Here is a 16,704-nt window from a genome sequence, read left to right on the forward strand (position 1 = left end):
TCCTGTTTCCTGACAAACCCTATCTAACCTAACCTGAAGACCAGCGTCAGGGAACACTTTTCCTGTTTCCTGACAAACCCTATCTAACCTAACCTGAAGACCAGCGTCAGGGAACACTTGTCCTGTTTCCTGTCAAACCCTATCTAACCTAACCTGAAGACCAGCGTCAGGGAACACTTGTTCTGTTTCCTGACAAACCCTATCTAACCTAACCTGAAGACCAGCGTCAGGGAACACTTTTCCTGTTTCCTGTCAAACCCTATCTAACCTAACCTGAAGACCAGCGTCAGGGAACACTTTTCCTGTTTCCTGACAAACCCTATCTAACCTAACATGAAGACCAGCGTCAGGGAACACTTGTCCTGTTTCCTGACAAACCCTATCTAACCTAACCTGAAGGCCAGCGTCAGGGAACACTTGTTCTGTTTCCTGACAAACCCTATCTAACCTAACCTGAAGGCCAGCGTCAGGAAACACTTGTCCTGTTTCCTGACAAACCTAACCTACCCTATACGTCTGCCTGTGCGTGGTTTGGTCGGAAGGGTGAGAGAGAGAGTTTTCAGGCACGGCCTTTGTGCGATGGGGCAGGTGACTTGAGGCTTGGCCAGGGAGCCTGACTGTAAATGGGGCTGTCACAGCATATACTGCACATTATACTAGTGTAATGTGTGTGAGTGAGTGCATGAGTCTGTGAGTTAGTGTGAGTGAGTGCATGAGTCTGTGAGTTAGTGTGAGTGAGTGCATGAGTCTGTGAGTTAGTGTGAGTGAGTGCATGAGTCTGTGAGTTAGTGTGAGTGAGTGCATGAGTCTGTGAGTTAGTGTGAGTTAGTGTGAGTGAGTGCATGAGTCTGTGAGTTAGTGTGAGTGAGTGCATGAGTCTGTGAGTTAGTGTGAGTGAGTGCATGAGTCTGTGAGTTAGTGTGAGTGAGTGCATGAGTCTGAGTTAGTGTGAGTGAGTGCATGAGTCTGTGAGTTAGTGTGAGTGAGTGCATGAGTCTGTGAGTTAGTGTGATGGTGTGAGATAGTGTGTGAGTGAGACTGTGTGTAATTGAGAGTTAGTAAACTCTCCTTCTTAACAGACACAAACCCTGGCACTCTCTTAACAGACACTTACCCTGGCACTCTCTTAACAGACACTTACCCTGGCACTCTCTTAACAGACACTTACCCTGGCACTCTCTTAACAGACACTTACCCTGGCACTCTCTTAACAGACACTTACCCTGGCACTCTCTTAACAGACACTTACCCTGGCACTCTCTTAACAGACACTTACCCTGGCACTCTCTTAACAGACACTTACCCTGGCACTCTCTTAACAGACACTTACCCTGGCACTCTCTTAACAGACACTTACCCTGGCACTCTCTTAACAGACACTTACCCTGGCACTCTCTTAACAGACACTTACCCTGGCACTCTCTTAACAGACACTTACCCTGGCACTCTCTTAACAGACACTAACCCTGGCACTCTCTTAACAGACATTAACCCTTACACTCTCTTAACAGACAATTACCCTGGCACTCTCTTAACAGACATTAACCCTGGCACTCTCTTAACAGACACTTACCCTGGCACTCTCTTAACAGACATTAACCCTGGCACTCTCTTAACAGACATTAACCCTGGCACTCTCTTAACAGACACTTACCCTGGCACTCTCTTAACAGACACTTACCCTGGCACTCTCTTAACAGACACTTACCCTGGCACTCTCTTAACAGACACTTACCCTGGCACTCTCTTAACAGACACTTACCCTGGCACTCTCTTAACAGACACTTACCCTGGCACTCTCTTAACAGACACTTACCCTGGCACTCTCTTAACAGACACTTACCCTGGCACTCTCTTAACAGACACTAACCCTGGCACTCTCTTAACAGACATTAACCCTTACACTCTCTTAACAGACACTTACCCTGGCACTCTCTTAACAGACATTAACCCTGGCACTCTCTTAACAGACACTTACCCTGGCACTCTCTTAACAGACATTAACCCTGGCACTCTCTTAACAGACATTAACCCTGGCACTCTCTTAACAGACACTTACCCTGGCACTCTCTTAACAGACATTAACCCTGGCACTCTCTTAACAGACACTTACCCTGGCACTCTCTTAACAGACACTTACCCTGGCACTCTCTTGACAGACATTAACCCTGGCACTCTCTTAACAGACACTTACCCTAGCACTCTCTTAACAGACATTAACCCTGGCACTCTCTTAACAGATACTTACCCTGGCACTCTCTTAACAGACATTAACCCTGGCACTCTCTTAACAGACATTAACCCTGGCACTTTCTTAACAGACACTTACCCTGGCACTCTCATAACAGACATTAACCTTGGCACTCTCTTAACAGACACTTACCCTGGCACTCTCTTAACAGACATTAACCCTGGCACTCTCTTAACAGACATTAACCCTGGCACTCTCTTAACAGACATTAACTCTGGCACTCTCTTAACAGACACTTACCCTGGCACTCTCTTTACAGACACTAACAAACCTTGACACTCTCTTAACAGACACTAACCCTGGCACTCTTAACAGACACTTACCCTGGCACTCTCTTGACAGACACTTACCTTGGCACTCTCTTAACAGACACCCTGACACTCTCTTAACACACTAACCCTGGCACTCTCTTAACAGACACTAACCCTGGCACTCTCTTAACAGACATTAACCCTTACATTCTCTTAACAGACACTTACCCTGGCACTCTTAACAGACATTAACCCTGGCACTCTCTTAACAGACATTAACTCTGGCACTCTCTTAACAGACACTTACCCTCGCACTCTCTTAACAGACACTAACAAACCCTGACACTCTCTTAACAGACACTAACCCTGGCACTCTCTTAACAGACACTAACCCTGGCACTCTCTTAACAGACACTTACCCTGTCACTCTCTTAACAGATACCCTGACACTCTCTTAAGAGACACTAACCATGGCACTCTCTTAACAGACATTAACCCTGGCACTCTCTTAACAGACACTAACAAACCCTGGCACACTCTTAACAGAATAACTCTGGCACTCTCTTAACAAACACTAACAAACCCTGGCACACTCTTAACAGACAATAACCCTGGCACTCTCTTAACAGACACTTACCCTGTCACTCTCTTAACAAATACCCTGACACTCTCTTAACAGACACTAACCATGGCACTCTCTTAACAGACATTAACCCTGGCACTCTCTTAACAAACACTAACAAACCCTGGCACACTCTTAACAGAATAACTCTGGCACTCTCTTAACAAACACTAACAAACCCTGGCACACTCTTAACAGACAATAACCCCGGCACTCTCTTAACAGACATTAACCCTGGCACTCTCTTAACAGACACTAACAAACCCTGACACTCTCTTAACAGACACTAACCCTGGCACTCTCTTAACACTTACCCTGGCACTCTCTTGACAGACACTTACCTTGGCACTCTCTTAACAGACATTAATCCTGGCACTCTCTTAACAGACATTAACCCTGGCACTTTCTTAACATACACTTATTCTGGCACTCTCTTAACAGACACTTACCCTGGCACACTCTTAACAGACACTTACCCTGGCACTCTCTTAACAGATACTTGCCCTGGGACTCTCTTAACAGATACTTGCCCTGGCACTTTCTTAACAGACACTTACCCTGGCACTCTCTTAACAGACAGGAGGCACTTACCTCGGCACTGAGCGAGAAGGACGCCCACTTGGCACTGTTGGAGGTTGGCGGTGTGAGGTCTTCGCGGGCGGCCCAGGAGCTAGAGACTCTCAAGAAAGCGAGAGTTAAGCTCTTAGATGCCATCAAAGACTTGGTGAGTTACTGTTGTTTCAACGGTTCCAACAGAAGTGCCACAACAGAAGGGGTAAAGTTACTGTTGTTCCAACGGTGCTAACAACAGAGGGGATTAATATACTGATGGTTCAACGGCACTAATAACAGAGAAGATTAAGCTTCTGTTGTTGCAACGGCAATAACAGAACTACCTCAACAGGGGTGGTTCATTTATTGCTTTTCAATGGTGCTAACAGGGGTATCACAACGGAAGGAATTCAAGTACTGTTGTTTCAACAGAGCTGTCATACAGAGGTGGTGAAGTTACTGTTGATTCAACAGTACTAACAACAGAAGGAATATAAGTTACTGTTGATTCAACAGCACTAACAACAGAAGGAATATAAGTTACTGTTGATTCAACAGCACTAACAACAGAAGGAATATAAGTTACTGTTGATTCAACAGCACTAACAACAGAAGGAATATAAGTTACTGTTGATTCAACAGCACTAACAACAGAAGGAATATAAGTTACTGTTGATTCAACAGCACTAACAACAGAAGGAATATAAGTTACTGTTAATTCAACAGTACTAACAGAGGTACCACAACAGAAGGGAGGGTATTAGTTAAGGGTATTAACAGGCCTCCTTCTCTCAACAGGAGGTATTAAATTACTGTTGTTTCAACGACACTAACAGAACTATCACAACAGAGGGATTAATTTACTGTTTCAACGGTAGTAACAGAATTACTACAACAGAGGGATTAATTTACTGTTTCAACGGTAGTAACAGAATTACTACAACAGAAGGATTAATTTACTGTTTCAACGGTAGTAACAGAATTACTACAACAGAGGGATTAATTTACTGTTTCAACGGTAGTAACAGAATTACTACAACAGAAGGATTAATTTACTGTTTCAACGGTAGTAACAGAATTACTACAACAGAAGGATTAATTTACTGTTTCAACGGCACTAACAGAACTTTCGTTTCCAACAGGGTGAATTAATTTACTGTTTTAACGGCTCTAACAGAGCTCTTATCTCCAACAGGTCGATATTAAATACCATTTCAACAGAACCAACAGAATTTTTACCCGTTTTCAGGGCGAGGAACGGGTCCGGCTGAGTCAAGAATATCTGGCAACAGAGATAGCAACAGAAGCAACGCCAACAGAGATGTCGCCGTCACAACAGGTGAGTGTCTTCTGTTAAACAGTCGATTTTCTGTTTAAACAGGGAAGGGTTGAATCCACTGGACTGTTGTTACTAGCAACCAGTAAGCCTACTGATCATTCAGGCTGTTGTTACTAGCAACCAGTAGGCCTACTGATCATCCAGGCTGTTGTTACTAGCAACCAATAAGCCTACTGATCATCCAGGCTGTTGTTACTAGCAACCAGTAGGCCTACTGATCATCCAGGCTGTTGTTACTAGCAACCAATAAGCCTACTGATCATCCAGGCTGTTGTTACTAGCAACCAGTAGGCCTACTGATCATCCAGGCTGTTGTTACTAGCAACCAGTAAGCCTACTGATCATCCAGGATGTTGTTACTAGCAACCAGTAAGCCTACTGATCATCCAGGCTGTTGTTAGTAGCAACCAGTAAGCCTACAGATCATCCAGCCTGTTGTTACTAACAACCAGTAGGCCTACGGATCATCCAGGCTGCTGTTACTAGCAACCAGTAAGCCTACTGATCATCCAGGCTGTTGTTACTAACAACCAGTAGGCCTACTGATCATCCAGCCTGTTGTTACTAACAACCAGTAGGCCTACAGATCATCCAGGCTGTTGTTACTAACAACCAGTAGGCCTACTGATCATCCAGGCTGTTGTTACAACCAGTAGGCCTACTGATCATCCAGGCTGTTGTTACTAGCAACCAGTAAGCCTACTGATCATCCAGGCTGTTGTTACTAACAACCAGTAGGCCTACTGATCATCCAGCCTGTTGTTACTAGCAACCAGTAGGCCTACTGATCATCCAGGCTGTTGTTACTAACAACCAGTAGGCCTACTGATCATCCAGCCTGTTGTTACTAGCAACCAGTAGGCCTACTGATCATCCAGTCAATGAGTTACAAGTTCTTCTTATCCTTCAGAAAGTGGACCAGGAGTCGTGATGTGGATGATATTTGGTTAATTATCATCCAGGAAGCATAGGAGAGAAGGATGATTGGTTAAGATCATCCAGCGTCCAGAGACATCCACTCAGAGATCATCCAACACTCTAACAAGGGCCTCGATATCCGTCACAGCTCATCCATGCAGTGGATGAGTCTCAGATCCACTCGGAGATCATCCAGCATCCAAGCACATCCACTCACATAATCCAGAACCCAAGCACATCCACTCAGAGATCATCCAGCATCCATGGCCCTCATCTCCCTACTATATCACAGACCTGTAAAATCGGCCTATAATAGGCTTGATTAGTGATCCATAATTGAAAAAAATAGGCCTATCTCTCACAAATGTAATAGTCTATTCTCTTCTGTGCTATACAATCATTATCAAAAGCACTAAAGATGTATGGGTGTAGACTTTTAGGCCTATTATCGTCACTGTGACCCACTTTGGCACTGTAATCTAATTTTTTTAAATTTTAGGCCTGGGTTTTTGAAATAAAATGCCTAGGTGGGCATGGGAAGGGAATTTCTGTATACTGTGTATCTTGTGTTTAGTGTATGATTGTATGGGGACCATATGTTGTATAAATTATGTAATAATGGTGTACTATCAGCAGTGTCACTGTGTTGATGGTGTACTATCAGCAGTGTCACTGTGTTGATGGTGTACTATCAGCAGTGTCACTGTGTTGATGGTGTACTATCAGCAGTGTCACTGTGTTGATGGTGTACTATCAGCAGTGTCACTGTGTTGATGGTGTACTATCAGCAGTGATACTGTGTTGATGGTGTACTATCAGCAGTGATACTGTGTTGATGGTGTACTATCAGCAGTGATACTGTGTTGATGGTGTACTATCAGCAGTGATACTGTGTTAATGGTGTACTATCAGCAGTGATACTGTGTTGATGGTGTACTATCAGCAGTGATACTGTGTTGATGGTGTACTATCAGCAGTGATACTGTGTTGATGGTGTACTATCAGCAGTGATACTGTGTTGATGGTGTACTATCAGCAGTGATACTGTGTTGATGGTGTACTATCAGCAGTGATACTGTGTTGATGGTGTACTATCAGCAGTGATACTGTGTTGATGGTGTACTATCAGCAGTGATACTGTGTTGATGGTGTACTATCAGCAGTGATACTGTGTTGATGGTGTACTATCAGCAGTGATACTGTGTTGATGGTGTACTACCAGCAGTGATACTGTGTTGATGGTGTACTATCAGCAGTGATACTGTGTTGATGGTGTACTATCAGCAGTGATACTGTGTTGATGGTGTACTATCAGCAGTGATACTGTGTTGATGGTGTACTATCAGCAGTGATACTGTGTTGATGGTGTACTATCAGCAGTGGTACTGTGTTGATGGTGTACTATCAGCAGTGATACTGTAATAATGACAGCACTGTTAACTACCAGTCATCCTGGGAACAATGTGATCTACGAGGCGCGGGTTGTCGACCCGCTGTTCGAGTCTTGGACTTTAGAAAGTTGTACTCATAAATGCTCTGATTACTTATGGACTCAAAAAAGTCTGTTTTGGTACTCTATTAACAGAATTATTTTTTATTAAGATCATAGAATCAACCCAAAAATTTTTTTTTTTCACATATTAATAAAAATTTTAATTTAACCTTTTCTACTAAGTCAGGTAAAAGAAATAATGGGTTTTTCATTGACTAAAAAAGTTTTTCAAAACTTAAAATAAATCTTGGTATTTCAGAGAATAAAATTTTTTCCGGTGGAGGAATTTTAAGATATGAAAATATTAATGTTATTTATTCTAAGATTTCTGAAAATTGGGAAAAAAATTCTGATTGTTTTTGCTCCAGTTTGATCTGTAGAAGTCATATTTAATTGGTAGTACATATGTCATTATTTTTTGGAAATTTTTCCATCCCAGTCCATCCAAACTTATGGTGGCTCGACTGGTGAACCTTCGATTTACCAAATTTTAAAAGTGCCGGACAAAATCTTCTCGAGTGATTTTGACAAGCAGAGTCTGCCCTTTAGCGAATGATTATCTGTTGTTATAAGCATGATTAAACAATCTTATCTATCCATCACAACCTCTATTACCAATCATCCACTGTCGTCTATCAGTGCACCAAATTGATGGTCCAATGTACTAATTTTTGGGGGGATGGAAATGAACCTAGTCCCCTGGGAAATTGGGAAAATTTGCCTATTCCATGGCACAATTAAATCAGGTTCAATATCTCGAAATATACTAACAAATCACCTGTAGCATCCCCACAAGCACACTTAGCCCAAAGTCAAAATTTTGAATCGCTTCTCGAAGTCCATGAGCTGTCATGTAGATCATATGTACTCAGTACTCCTTTACAGAAGCAAAACTTCCTATAGAAATTTCTGTACTCAAATTTCAGAGAGTGGTTCATAATGCATGGTATGGCATGATGGTAATGGTGTCAATGCTGCTGGTGGAAGCGCTGTTAATGAGAGTGGAAATGATGGAACCTATAGTGGAATGGGCTCTTGGTAGAGCAATATTGTTGCCATAACAAAGCATTTGTTTCTTAGAGTATTTGATACTCTAAACAGAGCTCGAAGTAGCTCTATAAATAGTGTCTCTCTTATATATTTCTCAGCAAGTCTTGCCTCACAGACATTACAAATAATCTTTCAGTGGGACAATATCTTGGTCCAAGGAGAGCTCACAGTAGAGCTTGATCTGCTCTAAGGAGAGCTTCAACTAGCTTGGTTAAACTTTCCATAGAGCCTAGTCCCCTAAAAGTGGCTTATACAGTTAAATGTATCTTCGATTTGACGTCGAGAACACTGACCCTTTATAGAAATTAAACATTAGTAATTATCAGGTGTTAATACACCTGTTAAAACAAGATAAATTATTATTAGCTTTTTGGGGGGAGATTCACTATACCTGGGGTTGCAATAATTAATTTTTTAATAGCATTTTGAAATGTAGCCAAAACATAGCAGTAATGGGTACACAAACGTGACCAAAAACCATTATACAACCAATATAATGTGCATTTTTTATTTTTTGAAAATGCATTTCACCCATTTGGGTAATACAGTGATAGGATGTACACATAGGAAACCAAAAAACTATCACCATCTCCACCTATTTGTGGTGGAGGCAGACTAGGGAATATTTACTTGCTTTTACTTAAAAATATTGTAAAGATTAATCGTATTGTATATGAAATATTTGACTGGTAGTGAAGAGCTTTAGCAATGCAAAACAAATGAAGCTCAATCTCCATATTTTCCGAAGAGACTAACCACGAAGACTCGTCTGTTCTATAAGTGTGTTTAGTATTTCAGTTGGGTGCCAAAAGTTCTCAGTCTGATTCTTCGGAGAATCGAATGGTGCATCTTGATTCTTGTACGATGATTTAGTGTTGTCCTTCAGTGGGAATTATAAATAGAATATGGTTTCTTTGTGTAGTGGGTTGGGCATGATGATTACTTCCTGACTGCTTATTAAGAGCTATAGGGATTGCTGCCACTTGGCCCATTTTTAGAGGAATGGTGTATTCAGAATACTCCGCTATTACGACTGATGCAAACTTTTGGCACTCAACTGTATGTGTAATAAGGGTCCTGTCGAAATACTGCCAGAGTTTATTTATATGATTAAGTAGCCTGCACAGGATGCATGAGTTTATGCATGGTATTAACGAAAGGTCGATAATGTAAATCACAAACTCTTTTGTAAATCTTCGGTGCATTGCCGGTGCATTGCCACAGGTGCTGGCGAGGGGTCGTACCTTCTGGGTTAACCAAGTAGATTTGAGGTGATCCGGTTCGAAGGACCAACTTAACATCTGTATTTTAATAAATGATTCCTTATAGCACTATTTATGTATGCAAAAATTAGTAAAAAGAATAATTTCTTAAAATATTTATGTAAATAAAAAACAAGAAAAAACACTATTTTTTATTTTTTTAAGTTTTAAATATTTTAATTTTTACATACATAAATACTGTATTAACAAAATTCATTTTTTTGTCATACTTAAGTATCGATACTTAAGGGACATCATCACAGGACATGTATCCTGAGAGGTGTATTTCTCTCAGCAAATATACGCTGAAAACTTTAATCCCTATTTTAGGTATTAAAGTATATTTGGTGGTGAGAAGGTTACAGAGCAGCCTTAATGACCCACTTATTGTCGCTAGACTTCAAACTCCATTAACCAACCAACTGGTCATCAGAAAATTATGACCAGTGCTAGTATGAGAGTATTTTTTTGAGCAGGATGGCTCGTGTGTTCAGAATGCCTCTGACCCTTATTTATCTCAACCTCCAGTACTAGACTCTCCATTATGATGCTGAGTTTGTTCTTGCGATCCACAACACCTCAGTTCCAAGTCGAACGGTCAATACAAACCATACACCAAGTCTTTATGCCATCTTGGGACCCATTTTCATACTTATTAAGGTATACATACTCTAATAGGTATATATATTCTTCCAGAGGGCTTTACACTCGTTACACTCAGGATAGCACACCTATATCTCTGTATTTACATACTAATATTTTAATTTATACTTAGTATTCCAGCAGTATACATAGAGTATACATACCTTATGCCTCTCACTCCACTATCGCACAATTCTTACTGTGTGTAAACACCTCCCTTTCTCAATATTCCACCACTGTATACACTCCTATACTCATTTCGCCATTAAATATAAGACTTGGCTCCCATGAGAACAGTTGCCTGTTTGCCTCACTACTATTCTACCTATCATTAGTATGTCACAATTTCTAGTCTATGTATGGTTACAGCAGAGTGCCAAAAGTTCACAATCTGATACGTAGGAAGACTGCAAAGTTCGCTTTGGTCTATGAACTCAGCTTTACGCTGCAGTGTGGCCCTAAAAAATTGTTTGTTAGGTCTTCATATTGGGTTCAGCACGATGAGGTGTAAGTTTGGAACACTGCTGACCTCAGTCTGAACTTTTGGTGTTCATTTGTAGCATTTTTGGAACTCTCGGTGCTTGAGTGTAACTGTGTGGACACCAAATTGAGCGGTACTTTTGACTGCTGTCTCTGACTGGTACTTGTAAGTGATATTTGTGACTGAAATTTTTGGTACTCTTAAGTGGTTCTGTACATTGCAATACTTCTGACTACTATATGTGACTGGTACATTTTAAGTGGTACTTGTGACTGGTACTCTTGACTGGTACCTCTAAATTTGGTACCTTTAATTTGGTACCTTGAATGTATAGATTCTCATTTATGTATATAGTGTGTATGTACGTTGTATATACATACATGTACTCATGTAATTTTGGGCACAAATGTAACATTGTATGTAAATTTAATATGTAAGGTCGACAGTTTAAGGGATATGTGTTCGACGTGCCTATGAGTTTTTTTGTTTGTCAATGTATACCTCCTGAGTCTTTCACGCCAACCAAAGCTCTGCTGACAGCATCACCAGCACTCCGCTCTGCTATGGAGTCTGTGTTAAGGGGCTTTTCCAGGAGTGTTCTATGACTCCGACTCCTCCAAGGACACCTGTTTCCTCCCCTCTGTGGTGGCTTGGTAATCCTCAGGTCCACAGAATGATGTAAAGGAGTAGTGAAATCTTAGCACCACAGAACATTTTGTGTAAAAGAACTGTTGTTTAGTAACTAAAAACTATACTGTTAATAAACGACTAGGCTAAAAGTGTTTATATCTGAAAAGCCAGTTAGAGTGAGGGTGGATGTGAGAAACTAATATAAACTTGAATCCCCACCTTGATAACTGTGATGGGAAATGAAGGTATGTATAAGAAGAATTCTCTCTCGACAGACTGGAAACCTCTCCATAAACTAAATCCTCGGGAAAAGTGGTTCGATGTAGTTTAAGAAGTGTTTAAATTCCTGGATCGCCATTCTCACCTTCCTGACCCTAAGCAAAAGCGGAGTGCATAGGATAATGAAATGTTACAGGGAAAAAGATGGCACTAAACCTCATAGCCTTTAAGGTTGAAAGTCCACTTGTTTCAACCTTAGAAGCTAGTGGGGGGTTAGCACTATGCTCCCTCGACCCACATATAGAACATATCTCCTTCTGTCTCTGCCCACATTAAGTTACTGATGTGTTAGTGTTGTGGGTGATGCTTACAATGGTCAGGTTGTTGTGTAAGTGATACATGAGTGTAGCTGGAAACATTTAGACTGTAGCAAACCACTGTTAAGTGAGGATTCTCTTTTCCTATGGATGAGAGGGAGGTTTGACGGGCTTGACGGGAAGTCCTCGACTTACGAACGACGCAAACTACACTCATCTGCTTTGACAAACGAGGGAATTAGGAGCCAGCCAAGGGTTTTAAGAAAAGAAACTGCCAGTACATGCTTTGAACAAGTTTAAAACCTATCCTTTGTACCATTTTTTCTATAAAACTGATTTGTGAAGCAACAGCAGCCCAGCCTGTTCGTAAGTCGGGAGGGAGGGAGAGGGGACACGAAACGTTCGGAAGTCGAGGACTTGCCATACCACTGCCCTGTCTTAATGCCCAAATATCTTAACCTATACCCTACACTGACTACCCTGTACCCACTAGAGTACCACTAGATGTCAGCCTCACAAACCTAAACCCAGAAAAAAAAAAACTGAAACTTAGTTAACATTACTACAATTGTCTCTAGAAAATATTTAAAACTCTCACTGAAAAAAACACTAACAGTGAATATTTTGGCGAGATTGACCATTTTTTTGGCTACAGAAAGTGACTGGCCACTTGATTCCACTTGACTTGAAAGTGGGAGGCTGGCTGCAAGTGGTGCTCTAGTGGAGGAATCTACAAGTGAACTTAAAGATTAGAGATGTTGATGTTTAGAATGCAAACTGTTGTCTTAATCTTGACCTTTCCAGCTCCTATTGACCTTTCTGGCACCCTGTTGACCTTTCCAGATACCTGTTGACTTTCTGGCACCCTATTGACCTTTCCAGGTACCTGTTGACTTTCTTGCACCCTATTGACCTTTCCAGGTACCTGTTGACTTTCTGGCACCCTATTGACCTTTCCAGGTACCTGTTGACTTTCTTGCACCCTATTGACCTTTCCAGATACCTGTTGACTTTCTGGCACCCTATTGACCTTTCCAGGTACCTGTTGACTTTCTGGCACCCTATTGACCTTTCCAGGTACCTGTTGACTTTCTAACACCCTATTGACCTTTCCAGGTACCTTTTGACTTTCTGGCACCCTATTGACCTTTCCAGGTCCTACTGACCTGCCATCCTGTCGACCTCTCCATCTCTATTGAAATTAGCATCTCCCTATTGACCTTCCTGGCTCCCTATTGACCTTTCTGGAATCCTATTGACCTTTCTGGTACCTGTTAACCTTTCCATCTCTCTATCGATATTAGCATCTCCCTATTCACCTTCCTCGCTCCCTATCGATCTTTCTGGCATCCTATTGACCTCTGCAGCTCTCTATTGACCTTCCTGGCTGCCTATTGATTTTTTCGGCTCCCTATTGACTTTCTTGGCTCCCTATTGACCTTTCCCACTCCCTATTGACCTTTCTAGTTCCCTATTGACCTTTCCCGCTCCCTATTGACCTTTCTATTTCCCTATTGACCTTTTCAGCTCTCTATTGACCTTTCTAATTCTCTATTGACCCCCCATACTCTCTAATGACCACCCAAACTCCCTAATGACCACCCAAACTCCCTAATGACCACCCAAACTCCCTAATGACCACCCAAACTCCCTAATGACTACCCAAACTCCCTAATGACCACCCAAACTCCCTAATGACTACCCAAACTCCCTAATGACTACCCAAACTCCCTAATGACCACCCAAACTCCCTAATGACTACCCAAACTCCCTAATGACTACCCAAACTCCCTAATGACCACCCAAACTCCCTAATGACCACCCAAACTCCCTAATGACCACCCAAACTCCCTAATGACCACCCAAACTCCCTATTGACCACTCAAACTCCCTAATGACTACCCAAACTCCCTAATGACCACCCAAACTCCCTAATGACCACCCAAACTCCCTAATGACCACCCAAACTCCCTAATGACCACCCAAACTCCCTATTGACCACCCAAACTCCCTAATGACTACCCAAACTCCCTAATGACCACCCAAACTCCCTAATGACCACCCAAACTCCCTAATGACCACCCAAACTCCCTAATGACCACCCAAACTCCCTAATGACTACCCAAACTCCCTAATGACCACCCAAACTCCCCAATGACCACCCAAACTCCCTAATGACCACCCAAACTCCCCAATGACCACCCAAACTCCCTATTGACATCTCTAACTATCTACTGACCTCCCAAACACCCTATAGACCTTTCAAAGTCCCTATTGACTTTCCAAACTCTCTATCAACCTCTCAAACTCCCACTTGACCTCCCAAACACTCCATGGATCTCTCAACCCCCCCTACCAACCTCCTAAATTCTTGATTGGCCTCTCAAACTCCCTACTGACCTCCCTATATCCTCCCAAACTCTGTGTTAACTTTCGAAGCTCCCTATTCATATATCAATCTCCCTATTGACCTCTTACTCTCCTTATGTCCTCTCAATCTCCCTATTGACCTCTTACTCTCCCTATGACCTCTCAATCTCCATATTGACCTCAAAAACTCCCTGTTGACCTCTCAATCTTCCTATTGACCTCATAATCTCCCTATTGACCTCTCAATCTCCCTATTGATATCTCAGTCTCCCTGGTGACCTCTCAATCTCCCTAATGACCTCTCTCCCTATTGACCTCTCAATCTCCCTATTGACCTCTCAATCTCCCTATTGACCTCTCAATTTCCCCATTGACCTCTCAATCTCCCTATTGAATTCTCAATCTCCCTATTGACCTCATAATCTCCCTATTGACTTCTCAATCTCCCTACTGACCTCTCAATATCCCCATTGACCTCATAATCTTCCTATTGACCTCTCAATCTCCCTATTGACCTCTCAATCTCCCTATTGACCTCTCAGTTTCCTTGGTGACCTCTCAATCTCCCTATTGACCTCATAATCTCCCTATTGACTTCTCAATCTTCCTAATGACCTCTCAGTATCCCCAATGACCTCACAAACTCTCTATTGACCTCTCAATCTCCCTAATGACCTCACAAACTCCCTATTGACCTCTCAATCTCCCTATTTCTTCACTTCCTGTACACCATGTTGATGATAAAGTTGATCTTGCTATCTGTGTTTTATTGACCAAATTAAGATGAATAAGACACATGTACAACACCTGGCTGACTTTATTGATGTGTAAGATACATGTACAACACCTGGGTCCCACAGATGTTGTCCGGTCCCATCGCGTTTGAGGTATCAAGGTCACTTAGCAGCATCTCTGCTCCCTCTCTAAGGACCCACAGATGTTGCCCAGTCTTATCGCCTTTGAGGTATCAAGGTCACTTAGCAGCATCTCTGCTCCCTCTCTAAGGACCCACAGATGTTGACCAGTCCCACCGCCTTTGAGGTATCAAGGTCACTTAGCAGCTTCTTCACCTCAGTTGTGTGTCATCCAACACTTGTTGGTGTTTTTGTATTTACTAATAATGTCGACTCTCTTGCATGTTTGTACAACAATACTAGTGCAAGTATTAGTCCACTAGTTGAAGCTTCGGTATCTGGTGCAACCGTTCATGTCTCTCTGAACACTGGCGCTTAAGTCAGTATTATTCACTAGCCTGACTTAAGAAATCGTAATGACACGATTACAAATAAACCATACCCCGGGCTGGAGTTTTGAGACTCTATGACCGCGGGTTCAATCCCGGCCGGGGGTATGGTTTATTCACTAGCCTCTTGAAGGGGGTCAGGATAACGCCTTCCGTCTGAACAGAAAAAGTTAATAAATGACTCCAGGGATAATAATGACCATAAAAATAGAAATTGACTCTGGTGTGGTTCCAGTTTGATGTTGGGACAAGAGTACATAATGCCCAAGATGGTCTTCTGATGTTTTGAAAAACTCGTGTTGGTTATCCTGGATGGCGGTGTTTGTCCCATGTTTTGGAAATTACCGTCACCACCTGGTGATAGCGCCACAATTAAGATTTCAGAGAGGAGTTGTAATGTCCTACTATGTCCAGTAGACAGGCATCTTCCTCCAGGCCAGCAGCACAGCTGATAATAAAGAAAATAACTCTGGTTACGTAAGAGATAGGTAAATATAACATTGAACAGAGACAAAGGCTGGTATTCAAATTCAGTGTTATTACTGGTAAGCAGGTAAATCTGTAACAATGAGCAGAAATACTCCTGGAAGATCATCTTACCTGACCAGGAGAAGAATGGAGGTGCTTCTCCACACCTTACCCCACACCAGGTAAGGTTAATACTGCCAGGAACTGGATCCCAGGAACTGGAGTTTAGCCTCAGCTCGCTAGATGGTAGTGTGGGCGGTAAGACGCTATTGGTTCCTGGGTGTCTGAACTACCACCACTACCACTACTACCACTACCATCACTAACACTACCACCACTACTACCACCACCACTACCATTACTACTACTAACACCACTTCTACCACCACCACTACTACCACCACCACCGCTACCACCACTGCCACCACTACTACCACCACCACTACCAAGACTACTACTATCACCAGCACCACCACCACTACTGCCACCACAACAACTATTTCTACTACCACCATGACCACTACCACCCCTACCACCTCTACCACCACCACTACTACTACCACCACCACTACCACCACCACTATCACCACTACCACC

The 16,704-nt window shown here is 42.4% G+C and overlaps 1 protein-coding gene across 6 annotated transcripts in view; it reads left to right on the forward strand.

Annotated features, from left to right (window-relative positions):
- brp (ELKS/RAB6-interacting/CAST family member bruchpilot) overlaps positions 1 to 15,152 on the forward strand; it is a 129,542-nt gene extending 114,390 nt beyond the window's left edge. For all 6 annotated transcript variants that reach the window (XM_070080194.1, XM_070080190.1, XM_070080191.1 and 3 more), the window contains 3 exons: positions 3,701 to 3,848; positions 4,926 to 5,015; positions 5,926 to 15,152. In XM_070080194.1, coding sequence (XP_069936295.1) covers positions 3,701 to 3,848; positions 4,926 to 5,015; positions 5,926 to 5,946 — 259 coding nt within the window. In that variant the 3' untranslated portion in view covers positions 5,947 to 15,152. The remainder of the gene's footprint in view (positions 1 to 3,700; positions 3,849 to 4,925; positions 5,016 to 5,925) is intronic.
- The last annotated feature ends 1,552 nt before the right edge of the window (positions 15,153 to 16,704 follow it).

This window comes from Cherax quadricarinatus, unplaced genomic scaffold (assembly GCF_038502225.1).
Source record: "Cherax quadricarinatus isolate ZL_2023a unplaced genomic scaffold, ASM3850222v1 Contig214, whole genome shotgun sequence".
NCBI lineage: Eukaryota > Metazoa > Arthropoda > Malacostraca > Decapoda > Parastacidae > Cherax > Cherax quadricarinatus.